This window comes from Miniopterus schreibersii, assembly GCF_964146895.1.
Source record: "Miniopterus schreibersii genome assembly, chromosome: 7".
In the NCBI taxonomy this organism is placed as follows: domain Eukaryota; kingdom Metazoa; phylum Chordata; class Mammalia; order Chiroptera; family Miniopteridae; genus Miniopterus; species Miniopterus schreibersii.
The window spans coordinates 43,053,904-43,078,358 of NC_138108.1; the positions used below are offsets into that span (position 1 = coordinate 43,053,904).

A 24,455-nucleotide genomic window follows, 5' to 3' on the forward strand; every position below is an offset into this window, starting at 1 on the left:
CTACTTACATACCTTAAAAGCATAACCTTCACCTTGGGGTGAAGATCTGGAAAAAAATTGAGACTCATTTTTTAAAAAGTAAAGTTTGACTATTGAATAATTGACTCTTTGTTTTTCTTGTAAAATTATAATTTCTAAGATATTTAGATGCCTTAATTCATTATTTATGTTCGTAAAATGCTTATTAGGACTCTTCCCCTTAAAATTCTGAAAACAATTTTTTTCTATTTCCTCAAGTTTATTTTTCTCAAAATCTGAGTACTCCCATGTGTACTATCTGCCAAGTATTTTATTTTATTTTATTTTATTATTTTATATCTTTATTGATTTCAGAGAGAGGAAAGGAGAGGGAGAGAGAGAGAGATAGAAACATCAATGATGAGAGAGTCATTGATCGGCTGCCTCCCACACGTCCCCGACTGGGGCTCTAGCCCGCAACCCGGGCACGTGCCCTGACCGGGAATTGAACCCCGATGGCCTGGATCCTAGGTGGATGCTCAACCGCTGAGCCACCCCTGGCAGGGCTCTGCCAAGTATTTTAACGTAAAAAAAAATGTTGAGAACATCTGTTCTAGGGAAAGGGTCTTGTAGGTTTTTTACATTACACAGAAATCTCACATATTGTTTTCCATGTATTGAATCATAATGAGTATTATAATATACAGTATAACATCATTACAATAAGACTAGCCGAACCTTGAATGAAAAATCGGAACTTATGGTGTAATAAAAGTGATTAATCATGAATAACATAATTGAACATAACTTTCCTATTAGATATATTGTATAACTAAGTCTCTCTACTCATTCAAAGGTGGGCATTTACTGGATGTCCACTCTGTGCCAGGCACTGTGCTAGGCTCTGTGCACACAGAGATGGCTGACACAAGATGCTTTCCTGCAGCCACTCACAACCTATGGAGACAGCCCACCTGAGAATGGAAAGTTACAAAGCCACATGACACAGACTCTGACAGGTCCAAATTTTCTTTCCAATTCACTCCTTTCTTTTATTGTTAAGATGATGGGGGTATCTTGACAAGGTGGAGTAAAGAGTCAAAGGCTTTATCGGCATAATAATTAGCAAGAGAGGAGTTCATTTGCCTTATAGAAAGAGTATGAAAAATTTAGGCCTCTCCTTATAAACACACAAAAAATTATCCTGGCCTAGGAGACTTTGAGTGAACTCTTCCAGTATGGAGACACTCAGCGAGGGAGCCCGGCCCCTGGGGAGAGGCGGGCAGGGTGGGAAGACAGCAAATGGGGAGGGGATGCTGTGGAGAGGCGAGGAGGAAAGGAACTCCTGGATTTTCACAGGGGCAGATTCTGCATGGATGGACGTGTGGGGAAAATGAAGAAATATGATTAGTGTTCACAACTGGCTGATGGTGAGATTGCTACCCTCTTAGATGGGGGCATGAATGATGGTTACTACTGTAGTGGAGGTGCACTCAGTGTCCCCAAGAGACTCATGGTTTGAGAAAAGAAAGAATTACTCAGTTCAAGCTGCAGAGCAGATGTGGGGAAGGTGATGGAGATAGAAGAAAAAGGTTAAGAATCTGAAAATTGTTTAGGGAGGCTCTGGCGTGTGTCCAAAGATACTGACCATATTGCAGTGCTTTCTTATTAAATGACAACCAGTCGATTACCGTGATTGTTCTTACCCTCAACAGACCTGAGGGGCAGGAAGGACAGCTCAGTGCCGAGCAGAGGATGCTCCTTCTGAGGATGAGGGAAAAAAGAAAGGGGGGGCGGGGTTGTCTTCCTCTGGGATCGAGTCCACAGGTGACAGAGATTTGTAGTATTCATCTTCACCATCAAGCACTTTGACTTGGCTACAACAAAGAAAAGGGTTTCAACAGAAAAAGAAAACAAATGCCGTAGTCATCTCTGGGGCAGCTAACGTTGTTTGAGTGCTAGGGACAGGGCTGGGTCGCAAACCTGGGGGGAAAGGATAGCTTAGGGTAGCCCGGGGTCCTCCCACACAGAGGAACTGGGGTCTGATCCACAAAGCCGTTCACCTCTGAGCCACACACGGATAATGGCCCAATTTAGCGGCGTCTGGAAATTGTGATCATATTGCAGCTTGTTTTACGTGAATTACCTTGTCTGTCTCCATCTGCTTCCCTCTAGATAAGGAAGTTCCCCTCCTGACCTCCTCCAGTTCTTAAACTAGTACCAATTACCTATCTCATTCCTATTCTCAATTGAGATGCTAACAATTAAGTGAGCTCCAACTCCTCAGAATCCTCCAACCACTGGAGGAAATTGTCCTGTGCCTCTAAGGCCCAGGGGTAGCGTAATATGGGGGAAGCCACCTATTTGCACTGTGTGGAGCGATCTTGTTTGTTGGAGGGTTTTATACAACCCGTTATGTATCTACTTATGAGGGAAGTATACTTCCCTGAGAAAATGATGAGAAATAAAAATTTGCCTTTAGATCGCAATTCCAGCCTTTCCAAACTGAATAGATTCAAGTTTTGTATACTTGCTACTGTGAAAAGTAGTTTCCAATGTCAATAATAGTGGGGCTATCCCCAGTGCATATTTTTAGAAGCCTCTCAGGAAAGTTTTGCATTTTCTGTAATATCACAAAGGACCCCTTCTGTTTACAGTTGCTTAGAACTAAGAAGACAGATATTTACCCAAGTTTTCTTGGCTTCCTCTTGCTCCCTTGATATTCTAGAGTTCCCTGTGGAGAGGGCCAAGAACACACAGTCAAAGCAAAGCAGCAAGTCGTTAATTTTTAATTCAAAGTGATTTTGTGTTGAATGCAAGCAGATGCTGATAATATCAGAAGTCACAGCATAATTTTTTTGATCAAAGGGCTCAAGTGAGCCTGATGAAGCATGCATCTTGCTCGTCTTTGATAAACCACATCAATTATTCACCGTGAAGGCAGACATCCTGACATGAAAGCAACAGATAAAGAGCCTAAGCACATGTTCAAGACGAGAGCATAAGAGGGTGGGGGTGGGGCTGGAGGGGCTGGAACAGGTATTAATAACAGAATTATTAACTGGAAACAAAGCCAGTGAAACAGCTTTATGGCCACTTTGAACTCACATTTAACTGGTTATAGTACATGGTGTCCTCGGGGCTACTCAACATTTTGGGCTGCTGACATCTTCGGCGAGGTGTTCGCTGCTTCTGTGCAAGACCATTTTCTGAACCTGCAACAAGACAGCAAAACTTTCCTCTAAACCATCTGAGGAGCGTGGAAAATTAAGTGAAAAACTGCTCTTCACATAAATGCACTTAGTAGAAACTGTGTCCCATTTTACTGGGCACGTTAGAGCTTTGCTATTCTTAAGAGAAATACCATCCAAAAAAACAAACACACAGGGATAGCTGAGTGTAAACAAGAGCCACTGTCTAACTTCGCCTTCATCTTTCTGATCTGAATCAGCAGTCAAGAGTGACAGAAAGAAGGTGGTTTGTCCACGCTGGTGAAGGAGAGGTTGGTGGTGAGCCTTTGTAGAGTGGAAAGTGCTCTCTTAGTGAGATAACTCAGTTAGGACAACGAAGGCAATCTGGATGGCTTGCACCGCATCCGACAGTGAGAGTTCAAAGACATCTGGAGCACACACACTCGTGGGCAGATGAGAAGCAAACCTTTTGGTGGGATACATTTTGGAGGAAAAATGGCCTGAGCTAGTATTTTCTGAAATGCTTTGAACAATGCCATTGATCCATGCAGTCTCTGGAGGTAGTGCAGAGAAGGGGAAAGGATGATTGCCTGATTTCACGGAGCCGCCTCTTGTGTTAGTCCTGATTTCAGAATCCTGGACCGAGAGTGCACTGGAGGTTAATGAAGTCATGATTTATTTCCCTTCCAAGCAGATGATTTTTGTGGAATCAACTGTCTTTTTGGCAACTGAGCTGAATTAGGGTTCAGCAATTCTAACTTCTTGTTAACACACACACACACACACACACACACACAGCTGGCATAGAATATTGTTCATGAATGTCATAATCTAGAGAAGAGGTATCACTTTTCTGGACCAAGTGCATATCATAAACTAATTATTCATAAAAAAGAGTTGGAGATTTGTAGTCACAGTTTGACTTCACTAGAGATTTCTACTATTTAAGGAAATTCTGGGGGTATTTCTAAGTGTAAAATGACTCAGCAAGGACCATTCTGAATGGTGAATCATCAGTTTCCAAAGTATGAAGGAAACTGAACTTTTGTATTTTTCTTTTCCTTGCATTGGAACATATTAAATTTGAACAAGACTGTTAGAATGATACAGGATTTCAGGAACTGTCCATTCTACTTTTCTTTTTTCTTTCAGAAAAAATGTTGAATGACTCATCTTGGATCAAGTGGCAGAGTAGGAACCCAACCCTAGATCTTTTACCTTCTGTCTAGCAGTAAAAAGAAAACACAAAACTACAGTATTATTATCTTTCTTAACAAGAGACATTCTTTTTAAAAGTCAAAGGTCTAAGTAAAAGTAAGCTCCACGAAAAAATATTGATTAGCACAGCAAAATGATGTTGCTTTAGAGGGCTCTAGTAGCCTTAACAGACATCCCTGTCCAAATCTTCAGGACTCTGCGCAGATGACAGGACTCCAGCCTATTAGTGGGTATCATCCTCAGAATACAAGAAACCCAGAATTGAAATGATTTTATTTTTCGATAGTTCCAACATACCTATCTCCTTCTTGCTTTGCAAAATCCATATTCATTACTATAGTAGAACACAAGGTTGTAAGGCCCTTTTGTGTTACCTCCTCTGATTTATAGATTAATAAGCAGAAGTATCTAGAATTAAGGTTGCTGGTGTGAACATGCACTGGAGATCTGACATCTATCTCCTTTAGACTTTCTAATGTCACAGGAATTTCAATCTTGGCAACTCAAAAGACTAACCTTAAATAGTTTTGGGGTTCGGCTACAGTTCAGCCTGGTTTAGCTGGACTTTATATTTATATAGCATTTACATTTGATCAGAGGCTTTCATTCATATTCTTAACTGGGAATGCTTAACATAAGTTGTGGTTTTCAACTTTTGCTCTTGAACGACTTGCTGTTCATGGCTGGATGTTCTTTACCTGGCTCTTTGAAGGAATTAAATTATTGGATAGAATTTTCTCAATTTAAAAATTTCTCTCAAAAGTTAAAAAACACACAGTTGGTAGCTGATCATATGGTGTCTATACTCTACTAAAACAGTGTAAGCTGGTGTCCGATTTAGCATCAAATTTTCATTTTCATTATTTTAACTTTAATATCTCCATATTTCATGATGTTTCACAAAGAGTGCTGCAACTTCCAGGTGCTTTGACATTGGAACAAATCTGAGTGTCACTGATGCATGACTAGTCCTAAGCAACCAAATAAATAATTGGGAAATGAATCATGATTCAATGAGTGCTGTTGGAATAATTTGATAGAAATATGCAAAACATACAACTTAAATACAGAATTTATAACATTTATCCTAAGTGTAAGGTACTTTGCTGGGTATTATGGAAAAGATAAAGAGAAATAAGACAAAGTCCCTGTCTTCAGTCTAGTAAGGACACTGAGTTTGAAGACGTTAAGTGACTTGCTTAAGTCCATAAGCTAGTGCTATTGGACACAAATTAATTTTTTAAAAAATTTCTAAATCTTTCACTTTTCTCAATACACCTCTTGATTCTCATAGGCCACAATAAATTCCAGATAAGTTATATAGTTGAACATTTTAAACATTCCCATAAAAATCTTAGAGGGAAATAAAATAGGCTATTTTTTTTTTAACTGTGGAAGAAGCCCTGGCCAGTTTGCTCAATGGTTAGAGCATGGGCCTGTGGACTAAAGCGTCTCAGGTTAGATTCCGGCAAAGGGCACGTACCTTGCCTGCAGGCTCGGTCTCTGGCACGTGTGGGAGGCAACCACTTGAAGTGTCTCTCTCATGTCAATGTTTCTCTTCCTCTCTCTCTCTTTCTCCCTCTCCCTTCCACTCTCTCCGAAAGCAATGGAAAAAATATCCTCAGGTGAGGAATAAAAAAAAATTTAAACTGCGGAAGAAGACATTCGTGACAAGAATGGGTTCAATTATATTAAATTATTCTGTGTGATGGACAGTAACCAAACTAAGATGAGAGGAAGTGCAACAGAAAGATAGAAACAAATGAAAAAATATATACCCACAAAAGTTTACTATCCATAATGTGGAAAGCCTGAATCAAGAGAAAGACAGACAACTATTCATATATATTGAAATACAGTTATGAAACAAGCAAAGAACTTTAATTAAAAAATTGCTACTGCCCTTCTATTAATTGGAATAAATCAAAAGGTCAAAAGACAGTGTGGGAGAGGCCCCAGGGACACTGGTGAGTCCATAGGCTCTACCTCCCCTGAAGTGTGACTTTATGATACCTAACAAAAGCTGAACATGTCCCAACAACAAGTAAAACCAAAAGAAAGAAAAAGATGATCTGCATGAAAATGGATATGATAACACTTTTTGTAGTAGAAAAAAGCTAGAAACATAAGTATTTAATAATTGGGGAGAAGTTAACTTTGAGATATAAATATGATATCGCACCATGGCAGCATCAATAAGGATAAATATGGGTATGGTGTTGATAGATGAAATTTCAAAATCCAGAAAAAGCAGCAGAACACAAATAGCATATAGTACATTGATTAAGTCCAAACATGTATGCACATTGAGAAGTTCATCATGATTTTTCTGATAAAAGTTCAAAAAAAAAATCAATGAGGCATGTAGGACGAAAATTATTCTTTCTTTCAAAAAATGTAGAAACTATAGCTAAGAAAGACTAATCTTTGAGTGTCAGAATGGAAGCCCAAAGCCCTGTCTGTTGACTTTTGAGCCAGTTTGCTGATGAGTTAACAAAACAGTATGGTTATCTGGAAATTACTTAGTTTGCTTAGTGGCTAGTTTTTGTAGATAAACTGAGCATTCCAAGTTTGAAGATACACATTAGAATATGAGTTATTTACTCTGAAAACAATGAAGTTCATATTCTGAAATGACCAATTTCAACCTCACATAAATGTTTATAAGCCAAGCCAAACTCCAGTTTGTAATCCTTGGGGATACCTCTGTATAGTGCTTCTTGAAAGTATATTTGTCATGAATCCCAGTTTGCATTTAACATAGGTCTCTTTCCTTTACAAGAATCCCTGTACCTTCCCCCCCCTGCACCTTTTGATTTCATATTTGAGACCTTGAACACCTTTATTTTCTTAGTTGTCACAGAACCTTATAGTAAACTGGAGATAAATATCAGAAAATGAGAGAAATCTGGATGGAGTTTCAGAAGCTTGGGGAAATGCATACTCCTTTCTCTCTAATCCCACATCATCACGCTTTGTGGCTACACAATTGGCCAAGCCCTTGGTGAGAGACAAATAGCTGAATTCAATTGATGTCTTCATTACATAACTTCAAACAACTTGTTTGGAAACTTAATATTTCAGTATTCTTTATTGAACATGCAGGTACATTCAAGCTAGAATTGCCAGATCAAATATAGGGCACCCAGTTAAATTTGAATTTCAGATAACCAATACTTTTTTAGTGTTAAGTACATCCTGTGTAATATTTGGGACATACTTATATTAAAAAGTGATTGGGCCTGGCCGGCATGGCTCAGAGGTTGAGCACCAACCTATGATCCAGGAGATCACGGTTTGATTCCTGGTCAGGACACATGCCTGGGTTGGGGGCTCGATCCCCATTTGGGGGCGTTCAGGAGGCAGCCGATCAATGACTCTCTCATCATTGATGTTTCTATCTCTCTCTCTCCCTTCCTCTCTCTGAAATAAATAAATAAATAAATAAATAAATAAATAAATAAATAAATAAATAAATAAAAATAAAATTTAAAAAGTGATTGGTTGTTTATCTGAAGTTCAAATCTAGCTGGGTGTCTTTTCTCCTCCCTTAATCTAGCAACCCCGAGTCAAGCACAATTTAAGTTACAGCTGAGGCATTCTGTTCTCTCCTATGGTCTAAGAGATGAAGAAGGAAACTTCTTCTACTTTATTTGACCTGTTGAGTTATGGCTATTTTGGCTACAAATGCTCTTCCCAACACTGTCCCCTGACACTTAGTGTTTCACTTATCATCACCCATTACAGATGTGCCAGTCCTGGTAAATTTCCTAGCAGGATTTCGGTGAGGGAGGAGCAGCCACAGGGAGGGCAGGATGGGACATACAGTCCCATTACCCCGCCTGGTGGAGCAGTGTGAATTGTAGCCCCTGAGGAATGGACAGGCAGTGAGCAGGGTTCCTGGGAGAGAGCGCACTGAGAGCCATAATCCTTTGCACCTTCCCTGGAGGCCTCGGCAGACATGGATACTTTCTGAGCAGTCTGACTACAATCTGGTTGCCATTTGTGGATGAGGCATTCTCAGAGTCACTTGCCAAGTAAAACATCCCCTTGAAGCAAACAGAGTGTTCTGTGTTCTAGATTTACAGATGGCAAATCCCAAATGGAGTTATGAGATATGCTCCTTGAGGGGGTGCATTTAAAATAGATTTAGAATTATGCAATTAATTTACAGAGCTCTGTCACCTCTGTACATAAGGGGAGGTGTAGCATCTCTCTGACCAAAGTTCTCAGGGCATTTGGAGGTGACAGTGGCCCAGCTGTCACTGAATGATCTTTCTCGTCCGTGATAGCTGACCATGCTACATGGTACTCCAGTAGACACACAAAATAGCTCCCAATGAGATGACCTGTCTTTTCCTGCTCTGTGTTTCTTCCAATCAACACTTCATTTTTAAGTAGCAAATATTGTTTTGCAAAGTATCTTTTTCTTTACTTCATTTCATTTTGGGAAGAACAAATAACCCCAAAGAGATAACAGAGGCATAGAAAGATTAATAGATCACACAGCAAAGTTAGAGGCAAAGTCCAACTGAGAATTCTGGTTTCTCAATGTCCTAGTGACAAAAGGCCCCTTGCTCTTTCATATGAGGGGTCTGAGGCCTAGCGAGCTTGAAGCCCTCTGCCAGTCTCCCTTCAGAGCCGGCTAGAACTCAGGCCTTTTGATTCTAAATCCCAAGGTCTACGCCATCCATTATGAGGCTTGTTCTTTTACTGAAATGTTCTTATAAGTTTTTACCTTACCATGTCTAACTTCAGGAGGGACTAAGGAATTCAGTGGGTTTTTGTAAAACATACAAACACAACCAGAAAGAGAGATTTTTCTCTTGGGGTGCATGTAATTCAGATCTTCCTTTCTAAGATGAAAGGAAAGCTACAAATTTTCCCAGTTGCTATGTTATGTCGTGAACAATCTTCTTCAAAACTGCAAAACTGCTACAAAGAAAACATCCCTGAGTGAAATTAGTGCCTGTGGAAGATGGTGGAGTTATAAATTGTCTATGTGGAATTTTCTTTTTATTAGTTAGGGAAGTGGTAATAATTTCCCCTGAAACTATTTTACAGTTCAGGGTTTGGCACACGCTCAACAAATAATGAATGAATGAATGGTAACCATTCACCATTCTTGTTAAGATCTGTTCTATCTATACAGCCTACTCTTTGCTTCTGTAAGTTGGGATATTATTGCCAAGGCTTCCAAGAGGAAGAGGGCCTTTTCTATCCTGGGACACCTCTGGAGAACCCGTAGTTTAAACAGGAGGGAGATAAAGTCAGCCTCTTAAAAACAAAGTTCATTAGTACTTTTTTCTTAATATCCTTTCAATATTTTTCTGGGACTATGCATTCACTTCTTTTAACTCCCCTCCCCAAAATATCAGTATTCATCTACAGTCATTTGTTACTGCTTTCCCCCCACTTAACAATAAAGTAAAAAATATTTTTCCATGATATTAACCTACTTTAAAAAAAGTATCTTTCATTTAGAGTTACATTTTTAAAAGTTTTTATTTTATAATTTTTTAAAATTAAAGTATAGCTGGCATTTTTAAAAGCAATAAATGAGCATGATGTACATATAAGTTAAGCAGTGAAAAGCTATCTTTTTTCCTAGCCCCTTGTCCCATCCTCACACTGCAAATTCTGGAACAAGTTTCTTATCTGTATTCCAGATTAGTTTAAATGGCATCATTTCTAATTGTATGGTATTTCATTTAATAGACTATTCATGATTAATTTATATAATTTCCTATTTGGGGCAAGGTTTTTCTATAATAAGTAATACTTTGAGGAACATACGCATAGTCTGATCTTTGATAATCCACATTATTTTCTCAGGACAAATTCCTACAAGTGGAGTTATTACCCAAAGAGTATATATATTTTTAAAAGTTATAATTTGTATTTCCAATTGCCATCCAGAAAGTATGTAGCAAAATATACTTCTACCACCTGTACCTGAGATTACCTGTTTCTTAAAGATGGGACAGCATCTATAAGAAAAAGTCTGACAGTTCAATAGGCACATCATTTATGTTTTGATTTGCATTTCATTGATTACTTGAGAGAGTGAATGTACACCCTTTCCTACTCTGCATATTTAATAGCCCTTTCGTTTCAGGATTCCACTTTTGCTGGAAGCAGCCTCGAAGTTCATAGGTCCTGGCTCGACCTAAAATGGATGGAACAAGTTTTTGCCTATAGGTGTGGACATGCCTATTTTTAAAATTAGCATGTTGTAGGGAAGTTTTTCTCAAACTCCTGTCATTCATCTACCAATTAAACATGTTTTGCTATATTCAAGACATTTTTTTTTTTTTTTACTTAAATACATTTCTTTAAAGATGAAACTTTATTTACTACTGTAAATGGAAAAGCAAGGGCAACATTTGCCATAAATAGATATAAACCATAAAGTAAATACAATAAAAACAAAACAGTATTATCACACTGAGCTAGATCCTGTTTCCCACGGAATGTTCTGGGCTTTTAAAAAGATTTGTTAAAAAGACAAGTGAGTAAATGTGAGAAGTCTTGGAGACATACTAACACCACCATGACTTTCACCTTAATCTGAAGAATTTAAACTGAGAATTGAAAAAGGAGGAATTTTCTTTTACATGATTCAGTCATTTAATGTCACATCCACACACCATTTAAAATCAACTTGTAAACCACCAATGGCCCATGTTCCACACTTTGAGAAATATGAAAAAAAAGGCAGCAGAGTCAGAAAAACATGAGTATGAATCCCCTGCAAGCACTTACTAGAGGTCTGAACTTGGTGATGATGATCACTCAAGTAGGGCCCTAGTGAGGACGACAGACAATGAAAAAAAAAGAGAGAGCATGTTGCTAAGGCAGAGCAGGTGCTCCTAAGGGTTGCTGTAATTCTGGTTTTATGGGAGTAGCTCTCCACCCCGCTTGCAGATTAGAATCACCTGAAGGGCTTTTTAAACATAAGGAAGCCTTGGCCCCACAGTTGGAGATTCTAATTCAATTGGTCATGGGTATGGCCCTGGCATTGTTATTGTTGAAAAAGAGCCTCTTCTTCCCTCTTTCAGATGATTTTAATCTATAGCCAGGGTTGGAAAAACTAGAGATTTAACCCTTTCCTAAGAATTTGGGTCAATTTTGCAAATTATATAGCTGCCATCTTGAAAAGTTGGCATAGGATCAGAGATGTTTTGATTGGGCAGAAGGAATTTTAGGAAGGGCAAGCATCCCTCGTTGGGCTAGTATTGTCAGATATTTGCTTTGTTCTGGAAGCTGTATCAGATGGCTTGAACCCAAAGCAGACACTGATTTCCCTGGACACTGGAAAAATTTATCTTATTCCAAGAGAACAATTTTGCTGACCATGGAAACATTATCTCTGGTTTCCAGAGGTATGATACTGCTCAGGGCTGTTCTGGAGGTTTTGCTGTATAAATGAAAGTCAAAGCTGAAAAGCAATTCTGACCAAGTGGGACTCTCTTTAAAGCAAAACACAAATGTAGGGCAAAAACTCTGGGATCTCAGGAGGGTTGGAACAAATTGAAAATGTTCAAAAGGCACAAGGTTAGAATTAGTTATACAGAATCAGCAATAGGTCACCATGGATTTTCTTTCTTTTGGCTTTAACACCTTGCCGGCTATTTCAAGCCAGAACTCACTCGTGTGTCTGGCTATTTTGGTCAGAAAGGTGTTTAAAATTACTTAAATTAATGTAAGTGCAGACATGAGTTATCTCTTGACCGGTCAGCAACATTTGGACATGGAAACATGTGCATACTCATGACCAGTCAGCTAGGTATGCATAGCACGCAGTAGATTTGCATTATGTTCCCTTTTCCTGCTTCTAGTTTTTTAATTTAATTTTTCAATTACAGTTTATATTCAATATTATTTTGCATTAATTTCAACTGTATAGCATAGTGGATAGGCAATCATATACTTTACAAAGTGTTTCCCCTGGTATTTCTAGAACCTACTTGGCATCATGCCAATATTATTGAATATATTCCCTATGCTGTACATTACATCCCTGTGACTAATTTGTAACCACCATTTTGTACTTCTCAATCCCTTCACCTTTTTCTCCCAGTACCCCCAACACCCTTCCCTCTGGCAATCATCAGCCTGTTCTCTAAATCTATGAATCTGTTTCTATTTTGTTCTTTGGATTCCACATATAAGTGAAATCATATAGTATTGGTCTTTCTCTGATTGGATTATTTCCCTTAGCATAATACTCTCTACGCCTATCCATGTTCTCACAAGTGACAAAATTTTTCTTTTTTATGGCTGAGTAATATTCCATTTTGTATATGTACCACAACTTTTTAATCCACTTGTCTATTGATGGGCTCTTGCATTGCTTCCATATCTTGGCTATCCTAAATAGTGCTGCAATAAACAAAGGGGTGCACATATTTTTTTGAATTAGTGTTTTGGGTTTCTTCAGATATATATCCAGAAGTGGAATCACTGAGTCATAAGGCAGTTCCATTTTTTATTTTTTTTAGGGACCTTCATACTGTTTCCATAGTGGCTGCTCCAATCTGCATTCCTACCAACAATGCATGAGGGTTCCCTTTTCTCCACATCCTCACCAACACTTGTTGTTTGATGATTTGATGATAGCCATTCAGACAGGTGTGAGGTGATATCTCATTGTGGTTTTAATTTGCATTTCTCTGATGATTAGTGATGTGGAGCATCTTTTCATATGTCTTGTGGCCATCTGTACGTCCTCTTTGAAGAAATGTCTATTCAGGCCCTCAGACCATTTTTATATTGGATTGTTTGTTTTTTTGGTGTTGAGTTGTATGAGTTCTTTATCACTTTTGGACATTAACCTCTTACCAGATGTATCATTGGTGAATATCTTCTCCCATTCAGTAGGTTGTCATTTTGTTTTGTTGATGGTTCCCTTTGGTATGCAAAAACTTTGTAGTTTGATGTAGTACCATTTGTTTATTTTTTCTTTTGTTTCCCTTGCCTGAGGAGATATATCAGAAAAAATATTGCTAAGAGAAATGCCCAAGATTTTACAGCCTATGTTTTTTTCTAAGAGTTTTATGGTTTTGAGTCTTACAATTAAATCTTTAATCCATTTGGAGCTTATTCTTGTGTATGATTTAAGAAGGTGGTCTAGTTTCATTTTTTTTGCATGTATCCGTCTAATTTTCCCAGCACTATATATTGAATAGATTGTCTTTATCCCATTGTGTGTTCTTGCCTCCTCTTTCATATGTTAATTGATCATATAGGTGTGGGTTTATTTCTGGGCTCTCTATTCTGTTTCACTGATCTATGTGTCTGTTTTTATGCTAGTACCATTCTGATTACTATAGTATTACAGTATAGTTTAATATCAGGTAGTTCTATACCTCCAACTTTATTCTTTCTTAATATTGCTGTGGCTATTCGGGGTCTTTTGTGGTTCCATATAAAATTTTGGATTATTTGTTCTAGTTCTGTGAAATATGCCATTGGTATTTTGTTAGAAATTGCATTAAATCTATAGATTGCTTTGGATAAGTATAGATATTTTAATTCTTTTTATCCATGAGTATGGTATATATTTCCATTTATTTGCATCTTCTTCAATTTCTTTCTTCAGTGTCTTATAATTTTCCAAGTACAGGTCTTTTACATCCTGGGTTAAATTTATTCCTAGGTATTTTATTTTTATTTGATGTAATTGTAAATAGTTTTCATTTCTGATAGCTCATTATTGGTGTATAAAAATGAAACCAATTTCTGAATATTTGTTTTACATCCTGCTACTTTAGTGAATTCAATTATCAGTTCTAGTAGTTTTTTGGGACAATCTTTAGGGTTCTCTATATACAGCATTATGTCATCTGCAAATAATGACAGTTTTACTTCTTCCTTTTCAATTTGGATACCTTTTATTTCTTCTTCTTGTCTGATTGCTGTGGCTAGGACTTCCAGTACTATGATGAATAAGAGTGGTGAAAGCAGGCATCTCTGTCTTGCCCCTGATCTTTAGTTTTTGCCCACTGAGTATGAAGTTAGCCATAAACTTGTCATATATGGCCTTTATTAAGTTGAGGTATGTTCCCTCTATTCTCATTTTGCTGAGAGTTTTTGTCATAAATGGGTGTTGAATTTTGTCAAATACTTTTTCTGCATTTATTGATGTGAAAATATGATTTCTATCCTTCATTTTGTTTATGTGGTATACATGTTAATTTACTTGTGAATATTGTACCAACCTTGCATCCCTGGAATAAATCCCAGTTGATCATGGTGTATGATCTTTATAATGTATTGCTAAATTTGGTTTGCTAATATTTTGTTGAGGATTTTTGCATCTATGTTCACCAGGGATATTGGCCTATAATTTTCTTTCTTTGTAGTGTCTTTATCTGGTTTTGGAATTAAGATAATGCTGGCCTTTATCCTAATGAGCTTGGGAGTCTTCCCTCTCTTGAATTGTTCGTAATAGTTTGAGGATAGATGTTATTTCTTCTTTGAATGTTTGGTAAAATTCACCTGTGAAGCCATCTGGTCCAGGACTTTGGTTTATTGGGAGTTTTTTATTACTACTTTGATTTTGTTGGTTATAATTGGTGTGTTCAGATTTTTTGTTTCTTTTTGATTCAGTCTTGGAAGAGTCTCTGTTTCTAGGAATTTATTAATTTCTTCCAAATTGTCTAATTTGATGGCATATAGTTTTTTATAATATTTTCTTATAATCTTTTGTATTTCTCTGGTGTCAGTTGTCAGTTCCCTTTCATTTCTCATGTTATTCATTTGGGATATATATATATATATATTTTTTTTTTGCTCCACTTATTTACTCATTCATTGATTGATTCTTGTATGTGCCTTGACCCAGGATTGAACCCACAACCTTGCCATATCTAGACAATGCTCTAAACAACTGAGCAACTCAGTCAGGGCTTTCTCTTTTTTTCTTGATGAGTCTGGTTAAAGGTTTATCAATCTTGTTTATCTTTTCAAAGGACCCTAGGAGTTTTTAAGCTGCTTATTCTGAAGTCTCACAATATTGCCTTTCATCCAGGTGTCTTCACATGATGACTGACTTCATCTGTACCCTCCCCAACAATGGTTGTTCTCTTACTTCAGCCCAGGGGTGTGTGTGTGTGTGTGTGTGTGTGTGTGTGTGTGTGTGTGTAAGAATTAAAGCCAAAATGGCCACCCAAACTGCACCCAGTGGGAAAACATCATTAATTCAGCTTTTTCAAAAATGTCCACATGAAAAATCTAAGACCCAGGTCTGATGCTGAGCAGACCCGATAAACCAGGCAGCAGGCTGAGAGATGTCATTTTTGGAGTTCCTAATGAGATGCAAATCACCTAGTGAACTACTTGGGAGCTGGGAAACAATGTCCTGGGTAAAAGCAGATAAAAATGGAATGAAAGAATATCTTTGAAGGTTGAAATGACTTTTTAAATGCTTGAGGATATGGGACACTAGATAGTGCTGGTTTTACTAAAGTAATTGTGACAGGGTCTTTGATTCCTTGTGACAGGGGATCCTAGGGCACTCATATCCCCAGCTCTGCTTTGCTCTCTAAGTTGGGGGCCTTGATCCAGTTCCTGCTGTTAGTGTGCAAATGGCTGGAAGTTGTAGTGAAATGAGCACTGTTCTTGGGGTCAGAAAGCCTTGGTGTATTTCTGGAACTCATTGGTGTGACCTTGGGGGAGTTGCTTACCCCTCCGGGCTGCCATGTTTTATCTGTAAAACAAGGGAGTTGGACTAATACAGTGGTTTTTCAACAGAGGGTGGTGGTGTGGTACATTACATATGTTCTTACCTGGAGACTCTGAACTGTTCTCTTGGGAGTGATGCTCCTTCCCAATGTGTGAGTGTCTGGGTGCAGTGAGAGATGTGCCTGATGGAAGTTTGTGCATGAAACCAGTGTGAAAGCAGGAAAATGGGCTCTTTAAGGTCCCTTCCAACTTTACGATGCAATGACTACAGAGTTCCAGATCTCTTAGTGCCCCATCTGTGAAATGGACATAAATGCCCTTGACTCCACAGGCTTGTTGGAATTTAAAGAAGACCAATCAAAATGCATTCAGGATTCAGGGGGACAAGTTCTCCACAACTACACCAGAAACCTGTTCTAACAGGATTCATCAAAGATCAATACTGCTCAAGGGAGGCTAATCTGAATCCCTTTCTGGGTCATCAGGTTACTAACAGTCTAAAAGACAGCATTTTAAATTTAATCTACTCAGCCTTCTCCTACCTGTGAGCAAAACCTGCAATGTACAGGTTAGTACCTTACAGCTGTACAAACACCTACTCAGGGTCATAAATTCTAAAGTATTTTTACAGGTAGAGAGAGCAGTCATTAGTATGGATGACTTGATTTGGAGGAGATTATACACACAAAAGAATGGCAGATGTGTGCCTGTTTATATGGAAGAAGCAGTAAAGAATGTGTATAGTAGACCAAAATGAAATTACAGGTATGATTTTGCTTGCATTAAACTAATGAGATGCAAAAGTGAAATCAATGGTTCTTTCAGTTTTAATCTCTAAAAAGTCAATAAAATAGGAAGGATTTGGGGGGAAACAAAGTTAAATAGAAAACAATTACTTTTGGGTTGTTTTTCCTACAATGTGTTTCATTTTGGAAAAAAATCTTAGTACACTACAAACTTAAATATGCCAACTATTCAGGAAACATTAAAAGATTTATAAAAATAGTGAGCTCTCAGGTCTCTGCTCAGATCAAGAGTTTAGACTTCCGTTCTTCAGGGTCATACAAAACTACTACATTTCTTTGCCTTGTTTTCTTACAATCTGATATGAGGCTGATGAAAAACCATTATGGAAACAATAAACAGAAATGACAACCTCTCCTGCCCTCCCCTTCCCTTTATTCTAATAGAGTTATTTGTCATGAGGAGGGCATAAGAGACCTGAATCTCTCCACTGGACTCAAGATCTTTCAACAAATAAATGCCATCAACTTTTTTTTTAACCTTTTAAATCCCCCTCTTTGGTCACCTGACCAGTGTAGCTATAAGCACAATACAGCCTGTCACAAAAACCAAACCAAGTTAACCAAATTAAATACAGCTGTTCCCAGCATATCTGAAAATGGGTATCTCCTGTGTTATATAGTGACTTAGGCCTTAACAAGGATATTAATTATTGCTTTCACTCATGCTTCTTTGCAGTGACTTTGTATACTGACACATATGAGCTGCTCTGACCACTAAGTTTGACCAGACTAAAAGATAGTGCAATTTAGTTTTAAGTTTTCAAATTAGCATTTTTCAGGGGATTCGTATCAGCAGTCCTCAATCCTTGGGCCCTAAAGGAAACACTCTTTCAGAGGCTCTCTTATCTTGGCTTAGTTGAATAAAATATTAACAATCAGAAACCTGGTAGCATTTATCTGACAACATAGAGAAAAATCATATTAACGGAGCTTTCCGCTGGAGCGATCTTGGACATCCGTGATGGCACCGGGAAACGTGCCACTAGCTCTGACAGAGCGGGAGGTCCTGGCTGACTTGGCACCTTCCCACTTCCAGCTCTCACTGCCTCTCACCCTGTGTGAGATGAGGACCCAGCAGAGAGGGGTTAAATGGGTTGGGGAGCCAGTCCAGCTGGGGGTCATTAGCAATCAAGGAGCAGCATTAAAAGGCAGCAGGAGACTAAGGGTCTCTGACAGGCTTGGCTCCATGCACCATCTGGAAGGAAAGAGGCTGTCGAAGCTGGATTTTTCTAAAAAGACTTCATGGAGACCCTTTTTTGGAGATACAAACATGAACAGTGATATTATATTCAAAGTGGTCCTTCCTTTTTTAGAGTAGGGCCAGGTAGCCACATTTCCAGGTCAATCCCTAGCCATAATGGACTATTCATTGGCTCCAGGGTTGGGAGCAGCCCAGGACACTGTCTAATGGTTCGACAGTGGCTAGGGATCAGAACATCCATGCTGGATATAAGGTAACAAGCATCTATGAGGCCTGAAGTATGGGGCAGGGTTCGTGCCAAATAACTCCTGTAACTGTTCTACACACTACAATACAATCTGTGACCAAAAAAAGAAAACCACGCAGCTTTACTTAGGCTGTGCCCAAGTTGATCACTTTAAGTTGTAATTTTTGACATAATGGAGATTTAATAACAAGCCAGGGCTCACTTTCCAAGGTTATTCTAAGGCAATTTGTACAAAGAGGTGGCAGTTATAGATGTCATAAATTGCACAAACCTGGTCACTAACTTAGTTTACATTATGCATTAAGGTGCTTCTCTCTCTCTTCTTCCTTTTAGACTTTTTGTTTCCCCTCCCATTCCACCTTATCTATAAATATGTAAGAAAGAAAAAAATGTTTAAAATACAGAATTTTATTTCTTTGATCACAGATTATTAGACTTACAGAATAAAAAGGTCTTACTATGTGATCTTTAAGATATATTACAATACTAATTTAGAATGAACTGCTAATCTCATTGTAAGAATCATTTAATCATTTAATATTAGCACTGAATTTATAAGAGGAATTTGAATTTCAGCTCATTATTATGTGGTTCTTACATTAGTCTTTGGTGTATCTTTAGTTCTGATATCAAAACAGCCAGGGCAAGGAAAAGAACTCAGGGTTGTACTTGTTTTAAATGGTGAATGTACTGCTCTGATATTGTTAAGAATGTATAGTAGAAAATTATCCTCAAAAAGCTTCTGGCAAGTTTCTAGATGCCTGGGGTGGAAAAAAGTAACAGGGAAGATCTAGGACACTGTAGTCCCTCATACTCAGGGTCAGCAGAGTTGGGGAGGAGCTGGGTGACATTGGCTGCTGATCCAGGTACCAGACATCGTTTGGAGAAGTAATCAAAGTGTCTGGCAGACCAGCAGAAATGCAAGATTCTGAGAGTTGAATCTGGATAATTTTAAATCATCCTATCCTAAACTTTGAACAAATTTATACCCATTATTGGTCATCCTGTCAGAGATAGTGTTCACATTTAAGATCTAGTTACACAGAATAAATCCTGTTTCAAAAGAGGCATGCACATCCCCAGAGACAGATCACTGTGGACATAAGGCATGGGTGAACACTGTCCTTAAACTTCTGTAGTTGGGCTCCTGCTGATTTTGACAGTTCTGATGGAAAATTTTAATTTTCTTAGGTATGTAAGTATGACTATGTGAACATGACTTTTAAATAATGGAAACCCAGCACTGATTAGAGTTATGGGTTCCAGGGCATACATGAGAGGTTTCTTTTAAATAAATTGTTTGATAAAAAATAAATGTGATGCCTACTGTCCAATCTCACACTAAAAGTTCATAAAAGATCTGTCTGCTGATTCAGTATGAAAGATTGTTGATACTAACTTAGGTTTACTCAACTAAGCAGAGAGTAGTACCCAGGATTCATTTGGCACCAAAACCCAGGCCCCTTTCATTATGCCCCACTGCTTCCCTGCACTACACTGGTGGGAGAGGTGGAAGAGTGAGGGAATTGAAGGGAGCAGAGAAAGCTTGACATAGATGCCAAAGGGAATGGGCATGGTCCTGGTCCAGGGCTAGTATTGGGGGAAGAGTTATAGGCCCAGCTAAGACTGGAGATGGTTATATTGTGAGTGGCATCAAACTGCATAAGGATGCTTTTCAGCAGTAACTCTTAGGGCCTTGGGTGTAGTGGCAGAGGAGGAAAGATTAACCTGGAGCTCGGGTGTTCTGGGTAGTGGGTGGAAGACTGAGTGCTTGTCAGAGTAACTGAACTCTAGTGTAGGCTGAAGGCAGGTGGAAGAGAAGCCATCAGAGCTTGGAAGACAGTGGACTAACAGCTCTAATCGGGGTGAGAGAGCTGGAAGGAGAGAAGACTATGGTTCGACGGGGAGCAGCTCTTGATGGTCAAGTATAGCCATGAAAGTAGATGTGTGGGTGGAAAAGAGATAAAGGTCCTTGACATGAAAAGGTAGGGAGCCATAACGTTTAGGAATTAGGTAGACTGATGGCTGTGAAATATCACTCTAGTTGGTGGTGAGATTTGGGAATGAAGAGGACGATAAATTAAATACCTATTCACTGAATGTGAAGTGACCAACATTAGGTCAGCAGATGATAGGAACAGAGGGTGGTCAAGGGAAGCATAGATAGCAATGGCAAGTTAGCAGGATGTAGATGCCACCTCTACTCCCTACCCCATCCCCAGGTTCTGCTGGTTGGGGCTCCACTCAAGAAGACTTCAAGGGAAATGGTGGCCAGTAGAAGGGGTGGGTCAAAGGAGAGGAAACCCAGAAAATAGTGGGATAATCAATGAGAGCATGAGGGTGACTAGAGTGACCTGAGCTTGGGGCAGTGGCCAGTGATGACCAGCATGCAAAGCAGGCTAGAGAAAGTCAGCTTAAGATATCAAATGGAACAACCACTGTTGTGAAGTCCTATTAGTGCCAGTGTGAACTCAGGTCCCCAACAGGAATGGAAGTTAAGTGCCAGCAGGCTGGATGGTTCAGCTCCCCAAACCAAAAGTTGGTGAGGTTGTTTTCATGCTTCTGAAAGGTAATTACTAAGTATGGGAGCAAAATTAACAGAGATTAATCTAGTGTTGGTACATAGACTAGTCAGTGGGAGTTTGAAAAAACTGTGGGTGAGAGCAGGCGGGAGGCTACTGAAGAAGCCCAGGTGGATGGAGAGAGAGGCTGGCCTATGGCCCTTTCTTCCCCATTACCAGACTCTGCCCTGGCTGCCCTGAGTTGTCTTGGTCCCAGTTGCTCTCTGTGGGCCTCTGCCCTTACCAAGGATAGAAGCCTTCTCATGCACTCAGCCTGTGGGAGCTTTCAGTCCTTATAAGACAGTGATCGAGTGTTTTGTAAAGTGAGAAGGAAGATATCAGGTGCTTGTGTCATGATCTGCTAAGAAAGGGTTGTAGGTGTTCTGGAGTATCTAACAAGATCTCTCACTCATTTCACAAACATGGCATGTTCCTCCTCAACTGGGCCCACCACCAGGACTAGCAGAGGCCAGTTTGGCAACATTGAAAATGACAGCCCCAAATAGCTAAGCAGCACTGAGAAATGAGGAGAGAAAGAGAGAGAGGGAGAGAGACGGACAGACAGACCTAACCAATGACATTGTTCAAACACCAATAAATTGCATTTTGGTCTGAGCTAGTTTGAGCTGGGTTTCTGGTTCTTGACTCTAAATGAGTCCTACATAGTCCTTACAAACGAGTGACTTACATGTTACTGCTCTTCCCGCTGGTCGTCAGCACTGACACTCCACACCTGCACCCGGTGAGGAGCACCGCGGGCACCTTTGTCAGCAAAGCCTAAGCCTCTGGCACTGGTCTAGTCTGTCACAGATTGGGTCGTTAGGTCCTTTTGAGCCACTAAGAGTCAATCCTCGGAGGTTCCTGAAGGAATGCCTGCTTGACGGTGCCTGTATGTGCAGCATTTCGCTACTTTACCCCTAGCTAGAGGTGAAGCAGCTAAGCGCCGGGATAACCGGGATAACCCGTGAGACACCCACTTCCTATTAAGGAGGTAAACAGAGGCGGCCGCGAGGAAGCAGGGCCAGGAGCTCAGCAGGCACGTGGGCAGTTTCCCACCGACATCAGGCAGAACATGAAAGAGCAGCCCTTAATTACAACCAAATATTAGCTCTGGCTCCTGGGAACTCATCATCCCATCTCAAGGTCTGTATTTATGAAAATTTAAGCAATGTCTTAAAACATGTTAATTTGTTCTTTGTTTGTTTCTTTCCCTGACAGATTAATTTATTCCAAGGGACTTTGGTTCTCAAGCGCTAATATATCGATTGGGCCCGTGTACGACATAAGCTAACAGCCTGGGGAGGAGATTTCGGTGGAAAACAAAAGTCTTTCTTGTAGTTTTCCTTAGGTAATTAACTTTTTACTTGTGAGCCTTGGAATGCTTCCAGTATTCTCTGGATTTGCATCTCTCACTTTCAGATCAATGGTTAATTTCATGAAAGGCTGGGAGCACCGGAAAACAAAACAAAACCCACTTTAGGCTTGAATGAGCCAGTCGGAGCACACTGAGGCCATAAGAAAAGTTATGTGTTTTATCTTTTTCTACTGGGTGATGTCTTTCTAGGAACTTCTATGTAAAGGACAATTCAGACAGTAATAAGAATATGAAGTGGCTCTGGAGAAGGAAAAGTGAGGGTGTGAGAAATGCTGTTTATCATTTACGGAAACTTCTCTCAGTGAATTTTGGATCCATCAATCTTATATAATCCCATTGGGAACTCAAAGCAATGTTTACAAAGTGCCATCCTTGTAATATCTATTTATTGCAATATCTATTTATAGTCCATGAACTGTACTGGAAGGTTTGGAACTTATCAATTATAAATATCTGTATCTTTTAGAAAGAGAAAATACATAAAAGTAATGAAATTAGCCCAGGACCCATGTGATCCCACACCAACCTAATGCCTATAACTATATCATTAGACTAACAGTACAATAGAAAGCCTTCAGAAATGCACCTGTCCCTAAATTTCAGACACCTTCTTAAATGTGCTCGAATTTTGTTTATAGGTAATTTTAAAGATGTACAAGTTTAAAACAGTACATCAAAAGTCAATGACCCCTAATGATATTATTTCCTCTTCACAAAAACAAATCTTCCACATCAACAAGCAAAGTAGAGACATTCTGTCACTCTTCATATTCTTGATTTCTGTAACCATTGTGCCTTCACCTAGAGCTTCTATTAAATACAACAAACCTACATTGTTATTAAATGCTACATACAAGTGAGAATACTAATGTAGATATTTTTACTATGTAATATTGCTTTTACAAATAGGTCAAGTGGCGTAAACCTAGTCCTATTTACTGCTAGGACATATACCTGAAATTTAGGTACCTACTATCAGATGAAAGCATTAGCTGCCCAGGATTCCTATAGTTATATTCCTATAGGTTGTATTACTTTTATACTAAATATTTCTGTTGTTACCCCTAAAGTGCCAATCCCAGAAGATTCACATTCCCCATCCTGCTGAACACAGGAGTGGTCATACAACTTCCTTTGGCCAGTGAAATGTATGTATCTCAAAAGAATGTGTGTAGTTCTAGGTAGAAACTAGAATTGGTTTGCCAAGTCTCTGCCACAACCACCAGCAATGATCTAGATGGAAACTGCTACTATATCAGGCTGGGTCCTGGAGAGAATATGACATAGATCAGCTCCACAGACAACTCGCGGTGGTGAGGCATGAATGAGAAATAAGCCTTTGTGGATGTAAGCCACTAAGGGGGGAGGGTTGGTTATCTCTGCAGCATAATTTAATCTATCCTGACACAACAGCTTAAACTAAATATGTATACTTTATTGAACTGTTTATTATTTTGTACCTTATGAAATTGCCCTTTGGTAGTAAAGAATGATCTAATAGCAGCCATCTCACATGATTCATCTTGTTAGAACTGAGAACAATAGAAATATAAATCTCTACTTATGAGTGCTTTTCCTTCCAAACTATAACTGCTTATTAGGAGAATAGCATATTTATTACTTTTATTTTCTTTTTATAAGGAACATCATAGTGGAGTTAGAAAAATGGCTGCCAAACATTGCACATTCCTAAATCCATAGCGATATCAATAATCAATTGAGCATCTTCCATGGGTCAGTTCCTAGGGATGCATTGGTGAGCAAGACAGACACAATCCCTGCCTTAATGGAAATTTCACTCAATTCTAAACAGATAAGTTATTACAAATTAGGATTAAGTATATACAAAAAATCAAATAGGTCATTTTAAGTCAGAATTACGTTGGAAAGGGAACTGAAAGATATGATGGTGGAAGATCTTCTCTGAAGAGGTAAGAGTTCTTTTGAGGCCTAAAGAATGACAAGAGTCCTGTGAAAACTGGTAAAGTGAGGGTAGGGGAGCATTCCAGGCTGAGGGCACAGCACATGCAAGTACCATATTCATGCCTTCCAGGCAGGTCAGATCTAACCTGTGTGGCTGGGCTATAGTGAGAAAAGGGATCATAATATGAGATAAAGTTGTAGAAATAGGCTATGGACAGGTCATACAGGGCTTTGATGGCCATGGAGGGAATTTGAATTTTATTTTAAATCAATGGGAAGCTACTGAA

The 24,455-nt window shown here is 39.0% G+C and overlaps 1 protein-coding gene across 1 annotated transcript in view; it reads right to left on the reverse strand.

The window, feature by feature from the left end:
* Positions 1-314: 314 nt before the first annotated feature.
* The window catches only part of MYO3B (myosin IIIB), a gene marked incomplete at its 5' end in the record, with an annotated part of 324,483 nt that continues 300,342 nt past the window's right edge, over positions 315-24,455 (reverse strand). The window contains 3 exons of the mRNA XM_081142170.1: positions 315-1,835; positions 2,646-2,692; positions 3,067-3,173. Coding sequence (XP_080998296.1) covers positions 1,697-1,835; positions 2,646-2,692; positions 3,067-3,173 — 293 coding nt within the window. The 3' untranslated portion in view covers positions 315-1,696. The remainder of the gene's footprint in view (positions 1,836-2,645; positions 2,693-3,066; positions 3,174-24,455) is intronic.